Source organism: Xiphophorus couchianus, chromosome 9, assembly GCF_001444195.1.
Source record: "Xiphophorus couchianus chromosome 9, X_couchianus-1.0, whole genome shotgun sequence".
Lineage (NCBI taxonomy): Eukaryota > Metazoa > Chordata > Actinopteri > Cyprinodontiformes > Poeciliidae > Xiphophorus > Xiphophorus couchianus.
In genome coordinates, this window is record NC_040236.1 from 28,786,726 (window position 1) to 28,807,204 (window position 20,479).

The window sequence follows — 20,479 nt, forward strand, 5'->3', positions numbered from 1 at the left end:
TTGGAACATGGACACAGTACGCCATTTGCATCTATCAAATAACTATCATCTTTCAGAAACACAGAGAAAGATTTGTTTCACCTGTATGACAATATGGAGGTAACTGTGCTTGTATAATTACATTTGCCAGACTATTGTAACAAAAAATATCTATTCGGCCAGACAACCTGGTCAGGAAACACTTTCCTCACCTTGTTTTTATGTGATAGATGAAAACTTTGACATGCTTTTATCAAAAACACGGAATGTCTTGCCATTTGTGAATAAAGTGTTAATTGTTAATTCAATTACACAATTGACTCAATTATGCTTCTAGCTTAACTAAGATTAATTAGAAATGAACAGTTTCTATTGTATTTTGGTTGCAACTGGATTTGAATTTGAATCATACTGCGTGGGCTGCACAGTGGCGCAGTTGGTAGCACTGTTGCCTTGCAGCAAGAAGGTCCTGGGTTCGATTCCCGGCCGGGGTCTTTCTGCATGGAGTTTGCATGTTCTCCCTGTGCATGCGTGGGTTCTCTCCGGGTACTCCGGCTTCCTCCCATAGTCCAAAAACATGACTGTCAGGTCAATTGGTTTCTCTAAATTCTCCCTAGGTGTGAGTGTGTGTGTGCATGGTTGTTTGTCCTGTATGTCTCTGTGTTGCCCTGCGACAGACTGGCGACCTGTCCAGGGTGTACCCCGCCTCTCGCCCGGACCGTAGCTGGAGATGGGCACCAGCAACCCTCCCGACCCCATTAGGGACAAGGGTGAACAGAAAATGGATGGATGGATGGATCATACTGCGTTTTACTAGATTGCACTACACAGATCCTTCTTCACTTTATTTTTTATTTGAGGATCAATACCATACAAAAACTACAGGAGCAAAATGTGAGTTTAATGAACACGGTAGCTGTGTCTGTCAAGTCCAATGCAGAGGTGGGTAAAGTAATCTTACTTTATGATGCTAGTAAAACATCTGTGCATGTGCTTCTGCACTGGGTGTTCATATCCAATTAGGTAATTTAACCGGTAGGAAAAAGGCAGGCAGTGGGGTGTGTAATATATGTCATATGGATGTGTGTTTGCACTTTCTAACCTTTGGCCCACATTTAAGGACTCAATGTGTTTCCACTGCAGAGAAACTATTGGTGGTTAACAAGACACATGTGTTCCCACACATGCATAGGTCAAAACATGCAAGCTCACTCTGAAACACATACTGTAATTTGTTCCTGAAAAGTACCTTACCATAAAGAGGAATTATGACAACATAAGGTTATATTTTTCAGAAAAAAATAAATGTACTTGGATCAGTATCTTAATATATGTGTTTACATATCATTAACATTTACAGACACATTTTTAGCTTCTGTCAAACAGCTCCAATGTGATATTAGACACACGCCCACTTGACACATGGATTTTTGCAAGAAAAGTCTGACAACATTATCAACAAGACCTCCAGTAAAACCTTAATTTTTCAAATAAAACGACAACTAGTTGTTGAGTTATTGCAGGAAGTAAATCGTTATTGCAAAATTAGATTCAAAATTTTACACTACAAGCAAACCACGCCTCACAAACTTTGTCTTAATAAGACTGAATTCTGAACTCAGAAGAACAGATGCAAATATTATGGTCCCAGCATTTAGAAATCCACAGAATGTATAAAGATGTGAGCATTTCGATTACAATAACTAGGACCAGATAAAACAGAGAAAAATATTTAAGTGCAACCAATGTTATTTATTTGTTAGCAGTGAGTCATCTTTAATTCATACATATCCTCACTTAAAGCAAGGATATGTGTGACAGCATGTTACACATATCCTTACTTTACTAAGGGTTTTTTGACCTCAGAGTTAAAATATTCTCTTCTTTTAAGACACACCAATAAATACAATACAATAATTCAGACATTTTATAAAGCAATCTTACCAAGTCCTGTCACAGTGATGCCAGCCTTGGCTTGGATCTTCCCAAAGCGATTTTTGGCCTCACAGATGTACTCCGCCTCATCCTCCACCCATAGATCTGAGATAAAAAGGAACAACAACTTGAACCATTTGTTTTTGACTTAATAGGAACAAAACTGGCTTAACAGACTTACTAAATATGTGTAGGTCCCCTTTTTTCTGTATGATGGTGCTATGTGAGTGGGCTCGGTTAAACAGAGAGGACCCGTCCTCTCTCCTCCATGTGACTTGCGGCTCAGGATGCCCATGCGCTTGACAGGACAATGTCACGTTGGAGCCAATGTCCTCTACTACATTTGAAGGCTGAAGAGTGAACTTCGGTGTAGCTGGATTGGTCACGCGTAAAGAAGAGTAATGATAGTGATGAGTAATAACATCCTACATATATATGGAAAAATTTATGCAAAAGTATTCAGAACAATTTCTACTCCAGGTGAGGTGAGAGGTTTTAGGAGTTAGCAGCGGTGGTTAGCCACGCTAAACCGAATTAGCAAAAAGCACAGTTGGAGTATTCCACACTTTCACTTTATTTCACTTTGTCCATGTAAAGCCAGATCTTCACGACACTGAACTTACATTATCTTATTATACATGAGAAAAATAACAAAAGTTGCACCCCTCTGCACCTCAGCATCACCGATATTTCTTCTTTCTAAAACATTATGGAGCGAGTTCTTACTTGGTACATTATTACAACAAAAGAAAAGGGAATAGGCGTCCCCTACTCAACTCTAGGAATCTAGCAGTAATGACTGTTACACAGGGTTAAAATAAGGTTGCTCAGCATCTACTAATAGAAAACTTGTTTTTAAAGTCAATAATAATGTGTTTTTATTCGTTAACATCTTCAATTGTAATCTCCAGCACCTTCTAAATGGACCATCTAATCATCAGTTTTCCCTGATTAAAGTCTTTGATAACAGCTGAATCGATCTAACAAAACGCTGAAAAAATCCCAATCACATTCAGGTCATTAACATCAACTCACTGAAGAAATGTTTCCTAAAATGTTTAACCTCGTACTCACAAAATAACAGCAGTAAAGATGTTTGATGCCAATTATAGTTGAAATTTAAAACTATTGCTGAAACAACTAAAAGCCCAAATGAAAAACAACCAAAAAATACTCAGATATACAGTTTTCATCCAATCTTCACAATTGATGCTATTATACTACTAGAAAATGTTGTTTTAACTTAATTTAATTTCCAGAAAATTGTAAATGAATTACCATATGAGATTCTGGCTTCTACTCAGGGAACCATTGGTGTAAAATATCTGAGAATGGGAAAATATGTCAACAACACCTTCTTTAGAAAACAGATGGCTGCTCAATCGACTTATATTTGGCCACAAAGCGATTTTATGACATTATGCATCCAAATCCACTGACGAGTTAAACTCTGGCCTGGAATTTCCATTTACTCCACTAAAATTTCAACCTTAATTTGCACATTCAAAGAAGATTTTGTTATTCTCTCTACAAAGGCAAAATCTGCAGTTTTGATTCATATTTTCTGCTAACTTTCTACATAAAGTTAGACTGGATGCTGACAATGATTACAAGATCAGGTAACAGACCTTTTGCAGAATACAAAAAGTAAAAAAAAACATTAAATGAAGCACAAGCAATTTCTGGTCATAATGTATAAAAATACAAAAGATTCCTTTAAAAGTCAAAAGATGATTTCATAATATTCACCAATACGTACCTCCAACATCAAGACGGATCTTTAATGAGGAGGAACCAGCAGGATTTACAGCCACACAGGAGTAGTCTCCAGCATCACCTAACTGGGTTTGCTTTATGGTAAGTGTTCCTCCTATTTTGTCCACCTCCAACAGATCCGAGGAATGGAGCTGAATATTACCTAGTAATTACAGCAAATGCAGCAAGTATCAGCTTTCAAAAGACAGTTTGAAATTTAGAATGCAAAACCCAATGCATTTATTCAGACTATGTTCTTCATTATTTCTGTAAATTAAATAGTTTAAGTCTCCTTCAAGACTTTATTTCTTCTCTGCATTTGTCCCGTTAACATTAAATACATTGTTATGCTTTTAAACTGTTACCTTTGTACCACCAGATCTCAGGCTGAGGTATGCCGGACGCTGAACAGGACATCGTTGTAATTTCTCCAATGTTACTGAGTATTTCTCTTAAGAGTGCTATCACCACAGGAAATTCTAGGAAACAATAAAGTGTAAAAAACAAAACAAAAAACAACAACAGACAAAACACTAACACAGCAGGAACATAAAAGAGGCTAATGATTTGAATGCTCACCAAAATAGGTGAGAATGGAGGTCATTGTGTCAGTACCAGCCTGGTTACTGGCCAAACAACCATACACTCCTCCATCCTTCTTCTTTGCATTTCTTATAACCAGAGTACCATCAGGAGTCATCCGGTATCTAAAAATCAGACACATAATACAAAATTATAGATTTTACAAATTTACCAGGGAAAATGGCAAGACTAATTATCTAGTCACACCATAAAAATATTCTTAAAAGGTTTTTACTTGGACAAATAATTATGATTTATATGCTAAATTTTGTATATTGAAAGCAAAGAGTGAAGAGATATAAAAACATATAAATTTTTGCAGCAAGTTACCATGAAAATTTAATTCTCATGTCCTAAACATGAAAACTGTTTTTGTAGACTCTTCTTTCCCTGCTGGTAATGAGTCTAGGAGAGTTTGCAAGTACAAGAGGGACAAGCAGAAGTCTAAAATCACAACACATTCTGTCACATATAGATTTGCACAGAGATAAACTAAAACACCACCACAGATGTCTCTAAATAACTTAAGTATCATTTTTTTCAGATGATGTATTTTAACAGAATCAACATTTTATTGAAAGGGAAGAGACCCCCCTTGTGATTCTTTGAGTGTGTCTCAAACTCTGGACAAATGAGGACATTTTGTATTAAACGTTCACTCATTGTGCTAAAGAGGAAACTGTGCAAACAAGAACAGGAAGATTACAATACAGTTTATTAGAGCAAAGAGAACAGAGAATTGAATGAACGATAAGCTATCAAAGGCAAGGTTGCAAATGACATGTAACAAGATGATATTCTACTGTAATTAGCACATGACATTATGATGTATTTAAAAATTTATATTTTGTCTTTCCTGTTCCTGTGTGAACTCAACATTTAAGGACAAACACCTAAAGCAGCAATTTTCAACAGTTTAAACAAAACAGTTTTTGTGCAAAAAAATGCCTAGAATGTAAAATTAATAATATTTTTAGTGTTATGGTGAAATGAATTAATTTACCTATTGGTTCCTGTAATAAACATGTCGTTGTGGGTCCAAACCAGACGGGGTGGAGGATAGCCAGTGGCTGAACACCTGATCCTCACTTCATCTCCCATCATGAAGGTTTGATTTCGAGGCTCCACTGACACCCTGGGTACCTCTAAACAAACAACAACAATAAAGGTTTCAATTATTCAGTAATTCAGTCAGAGCGTGAGAGGCAGGGCGAAATTCTAAAATAAAACTCGTATATTGAAATACTGGAGTTAGTCTCTGCTCTTGGGAAGATCAGGGGAAGGTCTTAAACACATTTCCATGCAGGAACAAGGGTTATCCGCTTACACAGTGAATTTAGTTCCAGTTACATGATGGAGCGGAGCCTAAATTTTATGGCCGGTGTCGCAAGAGGAGGGATGACTGCTAAGATCACTAATATTTTTTCACAGCATGTCTTTCTTCTACTAAAACAGAAAACAATGTGGAATCTAGAGAATCTGGAACTGTCTCTATAGACCCTTGGATTGATTCATGATGAAGAACTCTCTTCTAAAATGTGTTTTATCTATTATATTCTCACTGGCAATTTTATCGCCAGTGTTTATTGCAGAAGAGTGATGATTTGAATATTCTCAATGCACACAGCTCTAACATGTGTTAATCCAACATGTTGAGGACAAATTCAACGGAAAAAGGACCGTGCATAATGTTTTAGATTCTGTGTTATTATCTTTTCAAGTTTTATTCTCTCTTTAGGGCAGTCTTTAAGGAAAAATATTTGGGTTCAAATGGTTAAAATAAAACAAACCTGTCAAAATACATTAGTTGTGAAGAAATAGATTTTACATTTTTGCTTCAACTTCAATCATAGGGGATTCCACATTTTTAAAGATATGCAGGACATTTAGCAGATGGCACAATGAAATAACTATACTCTCCACACACATTGAAGACTAAAAAACACAGCAGCACTGTCAAATTCATCATCTAAGCATTGGACGGAAGCAAATAGTGGGAAGGAATGCTCTGGTCAGATGAGACTAAAATTACACTGGAAGAAATCCTATTGAAGATTGAAAAATACCTAAAACTGGGATCCAGTAATAACACTATTACTACAAGAGCTACCACAAAAGCTCTTCCAGCAATAGAGAACATACAGGAAATTTGTGTTTGCATGGCCTAGTCAAAGTCTGTCCTTAATGAGCAGTGTAATGGCTTGACTATTTTATTTTCTTCCTGAGAGCTCGGCTGATTTCTTTTGATTTTTCAATGATGCCACACAAGGAAGCAGTGTGTTCAAGGTGTTGCCTTGCAACAACTAAAGTGTTGTGAAATAACATACAAAGGAATGACAACACCATGTTTGCTTTACCAAATTGTTCAATAACACATAACTCTTAGTTAACATGCATATAAGTTTGGAAGATCTGATTAATCTAAAACAGGAAATGTTCAACATAATTTACTGGTAGACAATAAGACAAAAGTTATGTGTCTTTTCCTGTATAAGACAGATAGCTACAAATTCAGCAAAACAAAGTTTGGCTTTAAGCCTACTTGGAGCAGAAACACCTTCTGCATCTTTCTGGTGTGAGTCAACCTGCCTTACTTCAAAGTGAGGTTAATCACTAGGATATTACTGATTAGGGGCAATTAGAAAGGTTCTGGGGCATGCTAACAGCTGTTTCACAAAGAGAAATAAATGACGTAAAGAACGAAGGACCACAGATTATGTAATAATGTGGTTGAACAAAAATAGTTGTGACTGAATAATAAGAAACTATTGCACAGTTGAGGAGATAAAGGATGAAATCCTGAAAGGGCTTTTTTTTACCCTTGTGCCTTACATCACTGGAAGTGCTCACATTTTCAATACATGTAAACAGGTCAAAAATGGAGAAACAATGGCTTGCTCAAAAAAGATGTCTCTGAGTGAAACACAATGGTAAATAGAAAGCCAAAATTAAACTTAAAGAGCATTAAGTACACATGCAAGGATTTTTTTTATGTCTTTGGATGCCTACTTTGGTGGTGGCTCATGCTGAATGGGAGCCTGATGCAGAATGTGTGCTGAAAGGGGCATTACTATTTATTTTCTAGCCATATAGTGCCATTTTATAGCAAATATAAGCAATTATGTTAACTTCAGTTGTTATAAAAAGGCTATAAATATATCAAATATGACTTAAAAGAAAATTGAATTCATAATTTAATGCATTAAAATTGGGGCTCTGTCTCTTTAAAACCTGATCTTTTTGAACTCCGTCATCAGGAAGTTATGGCAACACTTCTAACCCTTTAACAATGTTTTTACCTGTGTTGCACTGAGTAGTAGTTCATATGATGAACTCAGCAGAGGTGCATTTCCCCTTGGTACTTGCTAATTGCTGCTGGCTAGCCTGAAGGAGCTCATTGAAGGCCTTGCAGGGAGGGCAGAAGCTCTAAAGTTTGGAAGCTGCAGCTGTGGAGGAGCTGTGTCTCAAGACAGTGTTATGTCCACCGAGGTGTTTAGCGCAGCTTAATTGTTGCCATGGGAGATTAAAGGATTTCTCAAACATACATGAAAAATCAAAGCAGCACTCCAGGTATGTTTTTGATGAGGGAATAAAATTATAACATGATGTAAATATCAAAAAACTTGATTTTACATAATATTGCCCCGTATTTTAATGAAGTGTTACAAAATTAACTCCCTTTTACTGAAAATTTAAAAGTGCTGGAAGTTCCAACACAATTGGCCGCTGTGGGCTTCAGTATAGAGCGCATGGATTTGAAATGAAATCCTCCAGGAACTCATAGTGGTGCAACAAGGTGGAAACAGTAAGTGGTTTTGGACAAACTGAATCAAGAAGAACATTTATCTGCTTTGTATACCTTGTTTCTTCCAACGGATTTTGGCTGGGAATGTTTGGTAATTTGGGATAATCTGCAGTGAAGTGTGCCTGATTTACTGCCAGAGAAGCATCGGGAGTAGTGGAATAATAACGTTTTGGAGATGAAAAAGAAAATCTCTGCGCTTCCTTATCCATCCATCCATCCATTTTCTGTTCACCCTTGTCCCTAATGGGGTCGGGAGGGTTGCTGGTGCCCATCTCCAGCTACGTTCCGGGCGAGAGGCGGGGTACACCCTGGACAGGTCGCCAGTCTGTCGCAGGGCAACACAGAGACATACAGGACAAACAACCATGCACACACACACTCACACCTAGGGAGAATTTTAGAGAAACCAATTGACCTGACAGTCATGTTTTTGGACTGTGGGAGGAAGCCGGAGTACCCGGAGAGAACCCACGCATGCACAGGGAGAACATGCAAACTCCATGCAGAAAGACCCCGGCCGGGAATCGAACCCAGGACCTTCTTGCTGCAAGGCAACAGTGCTACCAACTGCGCCACTGTGCAGCCCTGCTTCCTTATCATTTATCGTAAATTATTTTTACATCTCTTATACAAAACATTGGGTTGAATCTATAGAAGTAAGACAGAGGTGCTTATGGAAGAATTATGTATCTGGAAAGGCGGTTGTGTTTGGAAAGAGTATCACTCCACTTTGCTTTCAATTACAGCAGAAACACTCAATCATGCACAAATAAAAGCAAACAAAACAATATTAAAGATCAAGTTCAGGCCAAGTAAAATCAATCAAGGACACCTACAAACTTTTTGTTGACATAAACACGCATAGAATAGAAAAGAAATATCCTTTATTGTGCTGCAGCGAGGAAATTCAGGACATATTTATCACCTTGTACTGTGAGATACGTCCGATCTGTGGTCTTTCCTCCTTCATTAGCAGCAATGCACTCATACCAGCCCGCATCGTCCAGGGTCACACTGGACACCTGCAGTGAAAGGTTGGCAAGGATGTTCCCCCGTGGGTTCAGACGGGCATCGTAGCCCCCTCGCAGCCAGGTGAGGTTGAAGGCAACAGTGCTGACGACTTGGCAGGTGAGGACAGCATGATTGCCAGGTGAGACGGTAACATTCCCTTCAACAGTGATGGCAGGAGGCGGTTCTAGAGAGAAAAGTGAATGCTGTAGTTATTTTATTTGGATATTGAATATAAAAAAATATATCCTCTGACAGTTTTCATTCTATTAGAGTTTAAATGTTTGATCCTAACATTGCCTCTCTCACCTGTAGGGTTTCCAGAAAGTTCAGTTCTGAGTCCAGTTTAACTTTCGTACTTATCATTCACGCTTTTTCTGAGATTTTTTTTATGTTGATGACATTCCGCTCTATATCTCTTTAAAGCTGCCATCCCAAGTTGGTGTAATCTGGGTTGATGTGTAGTGGCTAAAAGTTCTGCAATGACTATGCAGTATTTTTTGTTCTGTAAAGCTAGATATTTATTTGTAAATTAAACATGTTAGTATTTATCTCAACTCTTTCGAAATGCAAAAAGCTATTCCACACCTAAACACCACTTGCGTAATATGATTTTCTCCTTAATAATGGGTCTTGTGTGAGTATGTTACATATTGCAACAAATGTTTTTAGAAGTGAAATGATTAACCATGTGTTGCTAAAATTGGTAAATTTACTATGAAAAGGTTATTCAGGATAACCAAGATTCTTACCAGCAGCTTCACAAGGGCTGACATAAAGATGCTTTGATACACCAAGTTTCATATTTATTCATTTAGATTTATACATGATCATATGAAAACAGGTAAAACATGGTGTTTCTGTATTAATGAGAGTCTTGGGATGTTATCTTACCTGACACATCCAGGAAGGAACGAGCTCGTCCTGTTCCAGCGCTGCTAATTGCGATGCATTCGTAGTTGCCTTCGTCCTTCAGAGTTACCTTTTCGATTTCCCATGACACGCTATCTGATTCACTGGAATTAAAAGTCACAAATATTGGTACTGATATTAAATTAAAGAACAATGTATTGTTTATCTGATTCTTTTGAGTTGATAATTGCCCTGTCTGACTGGATGATGTGAAAATAATGGTATGAAAATAAATCGTATCATTCCTGCTTTACCACACAATATTTTGAAAAAACAGAAGAAGAAAAACCAACACCGTTTTTTGCATATCCCTTATTAGTAGCCAGATATTCTAAGATTTTTTTAATGCGTTTGGTCTTTCTCGAGGTCCTTCAATATTTTTTAAAAGACCTTGCCTTCTCATTCACTAACAAATCTGATTTATTCATTTTATCTGATCAATATCTGATCACCAGACATTACTTGGTGCACGTAAAAAACTTTTAAAAAGCCTAACTCCCTAACTAGAAACTAAAAAGGATGAGAAGTATTTAATGTTTTTTATATAAGAAAGAGAAAAATTCAACACAGGATCTGAAAGCTGGACCATCATTCAGCTGAGTCCTGTACTCTATTTTTAGTACTTTACAGCCAAACATTTTGCAAACAAAAACTATTTTTCAAAACTAGATTTTATTTGATGGTTGACAGAAAAATATAAAATGCCCATATTTTACATGTGCATACAATTTCGGTGGTTAAGCCTTCAACTTCAGGTTTTAAATCATCAACTGTGAATAGTTTGATAAAGTAAAGCTATATTCAAGAAATTAGAGGAATTTTGACAAGTTAATTTATTTCAGAAACTGAATTCACAAAATTAAACAAATTATTTAGATTAATTTCTGGTACACTGACATTTTCAAGTCTTTCATTTTCTCTGATGATTATTCACTTACAGTTAAAGAAAACACAACATTTAAGATTAGAATTGCATCAGACCAATTAGAACATGTTTTTATACAGAAACGTGTGCTCTGCGAAAAGAAGGCTTAATATCAACTTAAAAAAGATACTTATAATCTGACAAACATATGAAAGCATATTCTAATTTAACAGTATAGCTATATGTCACCTGAAGAGTTGGTCTACTCCAAGTCGCTTTCCATCTCTGCTGAAGCGCTGAGTAAATGGTAACAAACTCTCTACCTGGCACCTGATAAACCCTCTCTGTAGGTAATAACCGTTTGTGGTGGCTGGCATTACCACCTTAGGTGCATCTGAAAGAAAAGCAAAGTAAAGAAGATGGCATTTAACATGGAATAAATGACATTGTTTCTAGAGATGGGTGAAAATGCACATCACTCACCAGGTACAATATTGGAGAAAGAGACACTGGAGACTCTCTGGAACACAAAACCCTGGCTGTCATATCCTGTAAGCCTCAGGAAGAAGGCCTCGTTGGGAGGGATGAACTCTGTGATGTTCCAGAGGTTGTACGGCTGTCGCTCTGGGTAATACCTGATTGGCAAAGTTTTGATAACTTCGCCGGTGATTGTGAGGAGCTCCAACCGGTCAGGCCGAGCAGGAGGGGAAAGTCCCGTGGTGTTCAGAAGGATGTGAGTGGGAATACCTAGGAAGTGGAGATTACTGGTGTGAATAAACAAACTAAACAAGTAAAGCCTTGAAAGGCTGGCTTTCCTCACCTTGAACTGGTCTGCTGATTGTCATTTTAAAATCCATTGTGGGTTTTCTGGAAAACCCAGCACGGAAGTCAATGGTGCTGAGACCTGAGATCCGGACTGAGTGCCTCCCTTTACTTGATGTCTGCGACCATAACAGAAAAACATTGGGTAATTTTTAACTTGACTGAACTGATAGGAAAACAACAGAACAAGGGTTCAAAAAATTCAATTTTTGGACTATATTTTGATGAACAGTTTAATTGAAATAGTTGTTGGATCAAAAGCAACACTGAGTGGTCTGATGACAGACTGAGCTTCACGACTGGCAACCAAACAAGTAGAGACAAGCTGCAAGAGTGACTAAGTCCCTGTTCATATCACCTGAACTTATAAAACATCCACACCTTTGGGCTGACTGGTTTGGACTGAAGCTCAGACAGATGATAAGCACAATCACTATAATCAGAGTGGAAAATGAGGTCTTCAAGGGTTGGCTCATTTCCCATTTTCTCAGAATTGAATTCAACTCAGACTTCATGAATATATTCAGGTTTTGTTGTACCTTCTTTTTTTTTTAACAGAAAAACACATTACCGTAAGCAAATCCCTCAAGAAACAAAGGCTTTGACAGTATTAGTATTTAAAAGTTAGCCCAGAAAACATTTTTAGACAAGCATTTTTAAGAAGCAGTTCTTCTTAGTTACATCCCAAGGTTTTTTTGACTTCTATGCTAAATTGTGTTTATCTGGTTGAAATGTAAACAGTATTTTTCCCCTTCTACAACCAATCTTAGACATTAACCTTAGGTCTAAATGCAGAGCTGTTTTAGCTAGCAGTAGGATGCATTAAAAAAAGACACCATAAGTCACTGTGTCTCGAACACAGGACTTATTGATTACTGTCCAACCACTTTTAGCAAAACAGAAAACTGTACTAGATCTGTACAAACAACTGATCATCAGTGCTGCTTTATTTTGGTCAGAAAGGAACCAGTAGTGTAGGAGAATGAAGGTCTGTTTGGAAATTATAATTTATGCTGAACATTTAACAATGTACTTTTTGATCATGATTTAATTGCCCTGAAATAGGGACAGAACATGAACATTAATTTATTATACATCAAGCTTTTCTCCTTCTACATCTCTTTCTAAACTTTCTATGGAACAGCTTTGAAAGAGAAGCTTGTCTTCTCTACAAAGTTAAACATCTAATCAATTTGAAGGCAGATCAATTTTTTTAAAATGGTTATCCTTGGTCTAAAAATTGCAAGAAGCTGAGAATTTGTTTCTAACTGCTCAGGTGAAGAATGAAGCGTTTACCTTGACAGACCACATTCCTGGCTGCGGGTCCTTGATGTTGACTACTTTGGCCGAGTTGGGAATGTGCAAAAGCTCAGTCAGGCCGTCAGTCTTCCCCAAGAGTTTTCCTGAAAGTCAAACAAATATACAGATGCAATTATTTACTTATTCAGCAACTTTTATGTCACAAAGTTTTACAACTTTATACCACATGATTGTAAGTTCAACATTAAAATGTGACATTAAAGAAGAACATTTTAAATTCCATGATGTGTTGTAAACATTAGTCAAGACACTGTAAGTAAAAGAACATGTGTAGAGTATATGTTTCCCAGATGTGGAAATTCCAGGGATTTACTCAAACTCTTTTGCTGTGTAGGACTTCAGTTTTAGCAATTAATTCCTTAGTCGTTGCAAATTATTCCTTTTAGCAATCTAATGTCATCTCTTCCATCAAACTGTTAACTGAAATTTGCCATAAAAGCAAAAGTCTCTTGATGTAATTTTTAAAGAAAAAGTGTGAAGATCCCTGGAGTCCAGATAATGTGGTTTTCCTCTGCTAAAACAAAAAATAAAAAAATTAGGCCTTGACTTGATCATTCTTTTTGTCAAATTTAAGCTAGACTCTTAGCTACCTTATCTATCTATCGTACTGGCAAAAAAAGTACCTCTTCTGGTATGTACCTCTGCTCAACTGAACTATTTCTATGTAAGCTTGAAATCCTTCAAGACAGTATTAAATTTCTCTTTGGGATAAATAAAGTATTCTTGAGCTGAATTTAATGTATACACATGTTTTGGTTTGTTGGAGGCATCACGATGCAACTCTCCAGGGGTCTAACTGTTCTGTCTGACACGTAACAGTTGCTTTTGCATCAGCATCAAGGACTTTATGCAGCACCCTGTTGAACACCCTTGGGGGTACCACCTGGCTACATCCTAGAGCCTCTTCCTTTCTCCTTCTAGATGCTGCCATCATTTTCCAGAAACATAAAATTGAATTTAGTTATTATGAAGATGACTATGGGATTTATTTCCCACCGAAGAGTTTCGCTGACTGCTCTGCTCTGGCCAGATTCCTGCAGACTGACTGTTTGACAGAAGGAGAATTTTCAGAAACTTAATGAGATCTAGAAGAAAATCATGTTTTTCTAAAGCCAGTAGCACCAGCTGTATTCCCTGTATCAAGCTTTTCTCTTTGAACTTTTCTTCTTTTCTTCCTTTATGTCTATACTACTTTTTCATACTTCTTTCTGGAATTACTCTTACATTTTTTGGAAACAATAGGAACAAAATCCTACTGCTGAATTTATACCTGACATAAGCATGAGGGTGAATTGTGCTAAATTACTGGCTTCTAGTGTAGTTCAAGTTAATTTTAAAATAATCTCTTTACATAAGGCTAATAGAAGAGTGTTATAAATCTAATCTTTAACAGTGCTCATCAAAAAATAAGCAGAATTCAGTCACCATGTCAGCAGAGTGAAAATCTTACCCTGGGGAGTTTTTATTTCAATATCAGGTGCTGGGCCGCTGAGAGCCACCGTAACTTCTTTTAGGCTGGGATCAAAGGGCATTTGCCAGGTGTTGCTGACCTGACTGAAATGATCAGTGGAGAGCAGGTTGACCTTTGAGGACTGCACAGCCTCCTCTACCCATTTAAGAACCTGTTATGCAAAGGAAAAATGTTAAAAGTGTTGATAAAAGGTCGACTACTTGTGCTTACTAGAAGATGCAAAAAAAATTATTTACTGACATACTGTAACACTACTAAGCATAACTTAAGTTTAAAAGAAAACCTTTTAAGAGCATAAATTAATTAAGTAACATGTCAGCTATGACACATAAGTATTTTCTTGGAAACATGAAACTCTTTATCAGAAAGATTTTTGCATTCCGCACATGCCATGCCCATATTTCCTCCACATCCCGAATCCCCAGAGGCTATTCTGACTATGTGATGTGTGAAAGCATCTGGCCTTCCACATTTACTGACACTTCAGGTAAAGATGTGTATGAAAAATGGTAACACATTTTTAAAAATATTAGCACAATATGGGGTAACGGCTTGTCTTTTCAAGGTTCAATTTAAAGATGACTGTAAGTGATATATATTGGGGTCCCCAAATCTAAAACTAATTCCCACTAGGAATTCGCAATAGAACAGAGTATTTCAGGCAGGTGAAATATTTAGTTAACCCCATGTAACTTTGGCAAATAAAGAACAAATGTTTCCAGATCCACACAATTTGTCGTCCATGAAGACAGGAATAAACACAAGGAATTTTTGAAATAATAATTAGTTTCTATATTGTTTGCATAGCTCAAATTAAGATCAAAGCTGATCTCTAGGCACTTTACAAATAAAGATCCATAAAGAAAGTTCTTTTTTTTACTATTAAGAGTAAATTGTCTGAATGTTCTCTGTGGATCTAAAGGCCTTACTTCCTTTGTATAAATTCCTCTCCAAAAGTAATAAAACTGCAGAACATTTAAATTTCATGCACTGGCTCTTTTCACAATCCAAGAATGTTGATTTACATTTTGGAGAGGCTGAAAAGAGCAGTGGTATGCATCAATCAGCACATTTTTCCCCTCCACATTAGATCTAGAGTCCCCACCTGGACATGGGTTGTAAAAACCGTCTGAAGTCATTTAATTTCTAAAACTTAAGAGGAAAAAACCACTTTTCTGTGGTTAAATCAGGTCTAAAATCAAATGCTTCACTCACATTTAATATGCAGGTTGATAACAGTGCAGGGCCATACAGTAATTATCCTCTTACCTCATTAACCTGTTTCTTGTCTAGGTGGAAAACTTGCCCAGAACTTGTAGAGGCAATCTCCTCATACACTTTGTAACCAACATGATTCCTATCATCACAATCACCCGTCAGCACAAACACCACCTTGAAAAAAAAAGTGGAACAATTAAAATAAAGTTTCTTTGATTCTGAACTTAAAGAAATTTCCCATTCATTAAATTATCTCCAAACCTGTGACTGTTTCTGTTGAATGAGTTGCAGGACTTCATGAGTCAGTTTGTAATCTTTAGAACGGGCATCCGTGAAAACATAAATAAATGATCCTGGCAAAGAGATCTCCAAAGCGATTTTTATAGCACCGATGCTCATCTCTGGGCAGTCACCACCTCCCTGTAAGAGAAAAAAAAGTTGTACTGTATGCTTGTGGGTATTTATTGCCCATTTGAAGTCAATAAGTTATTTTCTTGTACAACAGTATTGTGCATCATTGTACTTCTTACTCGCACAAAGCTTGATGTATGTCTGCTTAATGTTTTCTGTTTGTTTGAATGTATTTAAAAGAGCATTGTTATGTTCTATTTGTATATCCTTTCTTCCAAGACAAATCTCTCCCATGAGAGACAAATAAATGTCTTATAATTTCCTCAGTCTGTTCTAGGAAACTAAAAGAAATACTACCTACCAAAGTAAGATTTCTTCTGTTATTTCTTGTGTCAAATGGTGCAAGGGTATCAGAACCAAAACAAACAGAAATGCAAATGTTGCAAACAGCCAAAATATGATACACCTTCAGCCTGAGACAAGTGAACTCCATTTTCTTCCATTTGACAACTTTCTCTTTTCAGTGTACCTCAACATGTTCTCAACATTAAGCCTTATAGCAAGGCCACAATGTTATTTTCACATACAGTTCTGCCTTTTTTCTGAAACAAAAACCCTTTTTGTAACATTCTCAAGCAAAAGGAAGAAGTGTGAATGTTAGGAGGGGAGGGTAAGAATTACAGACTGAAGAATAAAGCTTTCATCAAAGGCTATTCAGGGTTTATCTGCCTTTGTTTAACATATTTAATTCGAAGCTTTTATTCTTTCCTTAATTTATCCATAATACTTGTCAAACAAACACATTTTGGCATTAACTGATATATGACCAGCTGTTGAATGGTGTTGTTTAGGCATTTATTTGTCTTCCAGCTGGAACGCTACAAAGTTCCTTTTTAATACCAAGCTTAACAATACTCTGGTATGCAATTACCAACTTGTCAGGCTTACACTTTCTTTCAAGCTTTGTTTTTGGCTTCCAGTGCAAAATAACTAAGTTCTGCAACAGCTCACAGATCTTCCAGCCCTGACGTCTGGTATGATGACTACAACCTTCTGTATTTTTATGTTATGAAGTCCAGATGACCTGGGCATCCAGGCTACAGCTGCTGTTTCCTTGACAGATGCAAGTGTCTGAACCCACCTGAACGTACAACTCTCTAAGTTCATGCTGGAACTTATTTGGGTCTGTTGTGATTGTTACAGGTCCAATCTCTGCAAGAAAACACAAATCAATGGGATTAATGGAACCAAAGCTTCAAGATGTGTTGGCGTATTTTTATTGTTCTACATTGTACCCAAGCCAACTATTGGTTTTGCCAAGTGCTAGTAAATGTCCAGATTAAAATGTTAACGTTTGAACTGCTGAACGGGAAAACTTTATGGAATAAAAGAGATTTTATTAAGCAAGAAAAAGGTAGAGGGAACTATAAAGAAAGTAAAAACTAATATAAAAAAAAATATGCAGAAGGTTTTAAGACATTTTTACTTTTAAAAAGCTGAGTGACTATACAGTAACAGGTTACTGTAAAAAAAAAACAGTACTGCAGCTCCATTGTGCACTGATATTGTTTCAAAAGACAAAAATATTTTGTGATACTCTAAAGTAGACCTACTTTATGTAGCACACTGTATATATAAACTTCAGTAAAACTGTGGCGTGTTTGTTTTTTATTGAGTGATAAAGATTTAAAGTTAGATATTTTCAGTACACTGCAAAACACAAACTCTTACTATACCAAGTATTTTTGGTATAGTCTTAGCATGCTTGAATTAAGACAAAACTAACTTACAAATACCTTTTCAGCAAGACATAGGAGCTTAACATAGGAGCATTAATTAAGTCAATAATTAATGGGAAAATGTCTTGTTATAAGTTAAATAATGTGCCAGTGGAACAAACATTTTTCCATCAATATTAAGGAATTGTGGATTTAACATGAGCTTCTGTATTTTCCTGAAAAGCTACTTCTAAGTCAGTTCTGTTTTATGTAATGTGTACTAAAATATTTGTACTAGAAACTAGACCAAAATTACTTGGTAATATTTTCTATTTTCGCAATGTGAAATCCAAGGAAATTTGTGACACTTGAAGTATAAAATTCAGACAAATATCGCCTCCAAGAAATTTGGTAGTATTGACCACACCAATATTGTGATGATTGTGACGATGATTGTGTTTCAATAAACTGTGCCACTCTATGTACCAGTAATCACCTAATCATTAATGTCTACACCAGTGGTTTTCAACTCCAGTTCTTGAGCACTACTGCACTGCACAGATGCATCTAAAAACTCCAGGACAGCAGTTCTCAAGAACTGGAAAAGGAGAACTTTGGTCTACATAATCCTCACTTTCATGTACAGAAACTAATGCAAGCACACGCTTAAACTCAACACTTACTTTGGAGTAACTTTTTAAACCCAAAACTGGAGTGTGGGAATACTCGGTGTGACTCAACTGATGCAGCGGGAAAGTGTGCAAAACACCTGAGTGACAGAGCTCAGCTCAGGTTTAAACTCAAGACTAGTTTGCTATGAGGCAACACGGCTAAAACCTAAATGACTGTGCAGTTCTGATGGTGATATTCCTCTACCGTATAAAACTATACTATAGTAATAACATCTCTATTTTACATATGCTACTGTTTATAGTCGCTTTTGGTTCTCAGATGTTTTATTGGCTGATGGGCAGTAAAGATCTCTGCCGAGTCAAACTAGGTGACTGCAGCAGCTGCACTTAAGAACGAGACTGATGATTGTTTGCAAAAAACAGCAGACGCACACAGAGCAGTTCTGCACATGCAAGCATATTGAAACACTGGAAAACAAGGGGTTCCTTGTTGAAAATGGGGCAATTACAGAGAATCCCTGACTGTTGAGGAAGGATGCAGTTTTAAAACAGCCTGCAAGATGTTGGTTGACGTACTGCTAAGATTTTTTGCCATTTTCTTTATCCTCTGATCATCTTTTCAAAGAAGAATTTACCACATTAATTTATAGGCAACATAAACAGCAAGAAGTCTGTTGGCATTCCAGTTTTATAACATGTATTATTTATTCTTTAAAAGCACTCATATGGTGTAATAAAGAAAAAGGAGAAAATTGCATTTGCTCCCAATAATTCAACTACTGACACTGCTGTGAAGCCTTGAGGAGCTTTTATGGTGATCAAAGACATTTTTAAAAACCAGTAGGGAAATTAACCTGGCTGCTAGTTAAACTTTTCAGAGATGGAAAAATTGACACCTCTTCCTTTAGGGAGAGGTTCCCATGGCTGTCGTAACGATTTTTTAGACTGTTTTGGCTTGATGCCTCAAACCACAGCCACTCTTTTGAGCACCGCCAGTGTGGAAAACCCGGTAAAAACCCATGACCTCGAAACAGCATGAGCTGAAATAAATCTGTTTAAAACTCTCCCTAGGTAATAAATCCTGACTCTGACATATAAAGACAATTGAAGTTTGATTTTTATGGTGTGTTTGCCTACATTCTTTGGTGATAGGGATCATTATGAGCTTTCCCAATAACACCACAACAAACAACTAGACATATTTGCAAATGTGAAGTTCTTTCAGCATTCATCAAATGCTCAGTAGTAAGAGGATACCTCAGACATAGAATTACAACTAGCCAAATAAACAGGATTTGATTCTCAAAAAAAGAAAAATTACTGCAAAATGCAGGTCAAAAAGTTCGATTATAGTCTTATCAACCGGAGCAAATTCTTCAACACATTTCAGAGGTGATGACCACATTGATGCATCCTTTAACACCAGGCAAAATAAATATGTTCAATATCTTCTACAGCTCTGTCAATCAGAGTAAGAGATGTTTTATTCAGAAAGTGCTTGGGTGCTTCTGTTTGTGCCCCTCCAGCTTTTAAGGAGCAGAGTCTGGTTGCCAGTGTGTTGGTTGTTACTGGTGCCTTCACATCGGTAATAAATATGAATTTGGAATAAAATCTTCCAGACATGGAAAGGTTGACAAGGACAAAAGGTTTAAACTCACTGCCCTACATGGCTATTGGCAAATTTATGCAGACTTCTTGATACATTTTTTCAGTGCGTGATTTTTCTTACAGCTCCATAAGAGCCAGGTTTGTGGATTGCTCAGTTAAACATTATCCTGTCAACAGATTTTTCCCCCTGAGCTGTATCCACATGGCGTCCTCTCTGATTGTTTTCCTTGCCTTCTGAAGAAAGTTGGTTGCCCTGTATTTTATTTAAAAATAAGTTAAGTTCAAATATATACCCTTCTTATTTTCAAAGAACATTGAAAAAGTAGTTTTTGTTTTCACTTTATTCCTACCACCATCTATTAAATAATATCTGAATAAAATACATAAAAATGTTAATTGTAACAGGACTAAATGTGGAAAATTTCAATTGGGTTTAATTCAAAAGTATTTTATTTACCCAAAAGGAAAATTAAATGTTGTCATAGCTCATCCCAGTAT

The 20,479-nt window shown here is 36.7% G+C and overlaps 1 protein-coding gene across 1 annotated transcript in view; it reads right to left on the bottom strand.

Moving 5' to 3' along the window:
- The window catches only part of hmcn1 (hemicentin 1), an 83,286-nt gene that overhangs the window by 49,574 nt on the left and 13,233 nt on the right, over positions 1–20,479 (bottom strand). Inside the window, exons 2-17 of the mRNA XM_028027512.1 lie at positions 17,165–17,235; positions 15,934–16,092; positions 15,724–15,846; positions 14,434–14,605; positions 12,960–13,066; positions 11,662–11,782; positions 11,325–11,588; positions 11,091–11,235; positions 9,959–10,080; positions 8,982–9,251; positions 5,255–5,396; positions 4,249–4,376; positions 4,035–4,148; positions 3,674–3,832; positions 2,096–2,287; positions 1,924–2,019 (exon numbers count right to left, since the gene is read on the bottom strand). Of these exons, the coding sequence (XP_027883313.1) occupies positions 1,924–2,019; positions 2,096–2,287; positions 3,674–3,832; positions 4,035–4,148; positions 4,249–4,376; positions 5,255–5,396; positions 8,982–9,251; positions 9,959–10,080; positions 11,091–11,235; positions 11,325–11,588; positions 11,662–11,782; positions 12,960–13,066; positions 14,434–14,605; positions 15,724–15,846; positions 15,934–16,092; positions 17,165–17,235 (2,385 nt within the window). The remainder of the gene's footprint in view (positions 1–1,923; positions 2,020–2,095; positions 2,288–3,673; positions 3,833–4,034; positions 4,149–4,248; positions 4,377–5,254; positions 5,397–8,981; positions 9,252–9,958; positions 10,081–11,090; positions 11,236–11,324; positions 11,589–11,661; positions 11,783–12,959; positions 13,067–14,433; positions 14,606–15,723; positions 15,847–15,933; positions 16,093–17,164; positions 17,236–20,479) is intronic.